At 40.0% G+C, this 4,090-nt stretch overlaps 1 protein-coding gene across 2 annotated transcripts in view; it reads left to right on the top strand.

Moving 5' to 3' along the window:
* The window catches only part of clasp2 (cytoplasmic linker associated protein 2), a 64,087-nt gene that overhangs the window by 38,040 nt on the left and 21,957 nt on the right, over window positions 1-4,090 (top strand). For both annotated transcript variants that reach the window (XM_037693706.1, XM_037693705.1), the window contains exons 9-14: window positions 1,627-1,700; window positions 1,848-1,940; window positions 2,031-2,176; window positions 2,386-2,521; window positions 2,627-2,697; window positions 2,838-2,897. In XM_037693706.1, coding sequence (XP_037549634.1) covers window positions 1,627-1,700; window positions 1,848-1,940; window positions 2,031-2,176; window positions 2,386-2,521; window positions 2,627-2,697; window positions 2,838-2,897 — 580 coding nt within the window. The remainder of the gene's footprint in view (window positions 1-1,626; window positions 1,701-1,847; window positions 1,941-2,030; window positions 2,177-2,385; window positions 2,522-2,626; window positions 2,698-2,837; window positions 2,898-4,090) is intronic.

Below are 4,090 nucleotides of genomic sequence, written 5' to 3'. Positions count from 1 at the left end.
ATATATATATATATATATTGTATGTTGCCATTCATCTTAAAATATTGAGATATTAATTAATTCTGGTCCATATCGCGCAGCCCTAACGAGGAGGAATCTACACAATGGAGCTTTGTAGCCTTAAGTTAAATCCATAGATAATCAATGTTTCAACGGATTTGTGAAGGACGTCTGAACTCTTCTTGTTAATAACAAAGTTCTGTTGGCTGGCAGAGTAAGTAATTACAATAATATGCACGTAGATGTCCGTCCGATGAACTGTCTGCCCGGTTGGGACATCCTCTAACCCAGCAGAAACAGCAATTGCAATATACTTAAAGAAAAAAAAAAAAGAAAACTTGACAAAACTTACTAAACCGGCGTCTGCAGCTAGACGCAGCCTACATGGATGGAGAGAGCACTAGATCTGCCCCGAATGTTACGTCACATGGGAACTATGTATTCATTGAGGGAGAAGAGGTGGGGCCGCGTGAAGGTGCAGACTGGGAAAAACTTCAAGTATAATTGTAACTACGTAGAGTATGAGACTATATTGTTTTATATAGATATAGTCTCTTTTTATATTGCATATGAAATTATATTGATATTTTAAAAATATCGAAATATCGCCCAGCCTTGCAAATCACAAATGACTATTACTAGTATCTTTTTCTTCTCATTTGGGAGATTTATTTTTTGCCTGTAGAAAAATTGTACCAATAATAATTCTATTGTCTGCTTTTGCATTTAAATGACACTCAAACAGAAGATGGAGATTTCTGTTTGCTGATAACTCATTAGAGCAGGAAAAAGTTTAAAACTGACTGGAGGGACAGATCCATTTTCTGGGTTTGACTTTCGCTAAAGGCACAGGTTGTTGCTTTATGTTGATCAAGGCAGCAGCACAAATGTTCCCCACCAGAATTTAATGATCATCTTTTCATTATGATTCCCCAAAGGTGTTGATACAAGTAAGTTACTTTACTGCATCTGTTACTGGTCTCAACAAAAATGCCTTGAGCTGTGAGTGACTCGGGATAAGCCTTGCTACTAACAAACATAAGAACAACGTCTTAAAGTGTGTGGAGTTTTCACATATTTTCTGCACAGTCTGAAATGAAACCCAACCCTAGAGTAAAAAACATCTCAGCTGTCCTGCTGTTTGAGTATACCCACCTCCCTTCCATGTTGTGGCTTTATTCAGCCTCCTCTTGTCTAGATATCATATTTCCAGCTGGTCTCCCAGTTTTATTGTTCCCATTTTCTTGAATTGCTTTTAGCTCCCAATGTGCTTTTCTCTTGTTCTTTTTCTTTTTATAATTGCTTCCTGGGTGAGAAGTTGTAGGAGGTGTTCACAAAGCATCCTGACCCCAGAGAGTTGTGATTGACAAGCTCATTAGTGCCAGAAAGCCCAACACAGTCTGCTACATCTGATGTAGTGTTTTAGCATATGTTTATAGACAAGTTTTTAAGGGTGTTATTCACTAAAAAGGATGTTTTAACGTATTTTTTAATGTTCCTTTATGTTAGACTGTATTTGATACACTCTGGAGTTTTTTTTGTTTAGGCCTCAGAGCAGTGAAGCTACGACTAATTAATTCAGGACGAGTCAAATGATAGATCAATTGACTCTTGTCTTTTCTTCAGTGCCAAAGGAAAGTGCTGGTGCAGTTGATGAAGAGGATTTCATCAAAGCCTTTACAGATGTCCCCACTGTCCAGGTACAATACTCATGAAAGCTTAACAGTGCATAATTGCGCACACTTATCCTAATTAATAATTTACTTCTGCTTTACACAGTGTCAAGGCCAGGCTGTCTGAGACTTCTCCCTCACATTTTTCCTGTTTCTTTTCTTTGTTCTTCACAGATATACTCATCAAGAGACCTTGAGGACAACCTTAATAAGATCCGGGAAATCTGCTCAGATGACAAGCATGACTGGGACCAGAGATGCAACGCTGTCCGTAGATGATCTCAAAATATTTGTTTTTTGACATTACAGTGTTAGTTCCCTGCTTCTGTTTAAGACTGTTTTTGTTTGTTTTTACAGCTGAAGAAGATACGCTCTTTGCTGGTGGCGGACGCAGCCAGCTATGACTGTTTTTACCAGCATCTACGACTGCTAGACGGAGCCTTCAAACTGTCAGCAAAGGACCTGCGTTCACAAGTGGTCCGAGAGGCCTGTATCACTGTGGCGTGAGTATTTTATAACAGATGCATGTGTCACTGAAAGGAAATTTGGATTAAAATGTACCAAGAAAGTCAAGAATATACTGTAGGTTGCATTGAATGAGGTAATTTTTTTTATTCGTTTGAAGATATGTGGGAATTTTTCAACTCATCTTTGATTTTTAACTTGTTTACATATGTTGAATGTTTTATTTTGTTTGTTTGTCTTTGTGCAGCCACCTCTCATCAGTACTGGGGAACAAATTTGACCATGGGGCAGAAGCCATTGTCCCTGTTCTGTTCAACCTCATCCCAAACTGTGCCAAAGTTATGGCTACCTCCGGTGTCTCAGCCATCCGCATCATCATACGGGTGAGATTTTATCGCAACGCCTAATTATAATTTCTTCTTAGTGTAGGTGTTGGGGCTTTTTGCTCAGCATCTTTCAGTCAATACTCCCTATCTTTTTTTTTACAGCATACTCACGTCCCCAGACTTATTCCTCTGATAACCAGTAATTGCACATCCAAGTCCGTGGCTGTAAGAAGGTGAGATAAAACAACTGATACTGCAGAGACTTTTGTAATCATGACCTGGATTTAATGAGATTTAAAGTACTACAAAGGGATTCAGATGATTAAATTGGTTTTCTACAGTGGAATAATAAAAATAATTGTGTGATTTTCAGGCGCTGTTATGATTTTTTGGACCTTCTGCTACAAGAATGGCAAACGCACTCTTTAGAAAGGTATGGACTTATTAACACGGCTCTGCATTCTGTTCATAAATGTGATTGGTAGCAGCTATTTAGTCTCAAATAGAGTTGCATTCGGGCCCAAAAAGTCTGATCTGACCCAGCCCCTGCCCGCAGTCATAATTTCCGAACCCCATCCGACCCGACGAATTAACAGTAATTACAGGTCCGAACCCAGAAAAAAGCCCGACATTTTTAATTAGTTATTAACAGTCGGGAACGCGCAGCTGAATAAAAGCAGCAGAAGATTCGGAGCTGAGAGGGTATTTGTCATTTCATGACCATAAAAAAACATTCAATTCCTGTTTCTGCCTGCATTTTGATTTATTCAGACATGGACCGCTCTGGCATACGTCTGCTTTGGGGTCTCACCTGTTTGGGTCGTCAGCCGTGCGCGTCCGCTGAGTGCAGCAGCTGAATGAATGTCCATTTGGGTGATGGATTGCTTCCTGGCAGTATAGTCCCATCTGAAGCTTAACTGAACTTTATTTTACCTCTTTCAAGTCCGGTCAGCTCGCAGTGAAATGACCGTGTGCAGCTGGTGGCTGTATGGCAGGCCCTGTTATCATATAATTGGATCGCGGCTGATCCTGACCTAATTGAAAGCCCAACACCGACCTGGCCCGCCCATCCAGCACATTATCATGGCCCAGCCCGCCCCGAATTTGGGTAGGGTGGAGCCGGGCATAGGGCTCGGGTTAGAAATTACAGCTCTAGTCTCAAATGGAAGCAAATCTTTGTAATATCCTCCCAATATATTTTATTGTCAGCTTGTGCCTTATGAAACACAAAGGAGGAGTGAAAACCCAGCTTTGTGTATGTTGTTTGAGTAAAAGAAACCAATAAATTAGCACAAGCATGTTGTCACCTTATCGGTGACACCTAAAATTTAAAACTTTTCATGTGTCTTTTGTCACTAAGGAACTTACTGTCGCACAAAATACTATATTCAGACTCTAATACAACAAAAATTTTAATTTAAGATGCTAAAAGCGTGTTGTGTTGTGGTCAGTTTTAAAAGGACAAAGTTCTGCTCTTTCACACATGAAATATTCAGTTTTTGTGTTTTACACTTTGGAGTAAGCTGTTGGGGGGGGGGGGGGGGGGGGGTGTTTTTTTTTTTTTTTTTATTTTTTGGGGTGGGGCCGGTTGGGGGGAGAAGAAGAGATTTTCACAAAAAAAAAAAA

Source organism: Nematolebias whitei, chromosome 19 (assembly GCF_014905685.2).
Source record: "Nematolebias whitei isolate Nwh7 chromosome 19, NemWhi1, whole genome shotgun sequence".
NCBI lineage: Eukaryota > Metazoa > Chordata > Actinopteri > Cyprinodontiformes > Rivulidae > Nematolebias > Nematolebias whitei.
The sequence above is the reverse complement of the archived record's forward strand: the minus strand, read 5'-3'. Positions and strand labels throughout refer to the sequence as shown.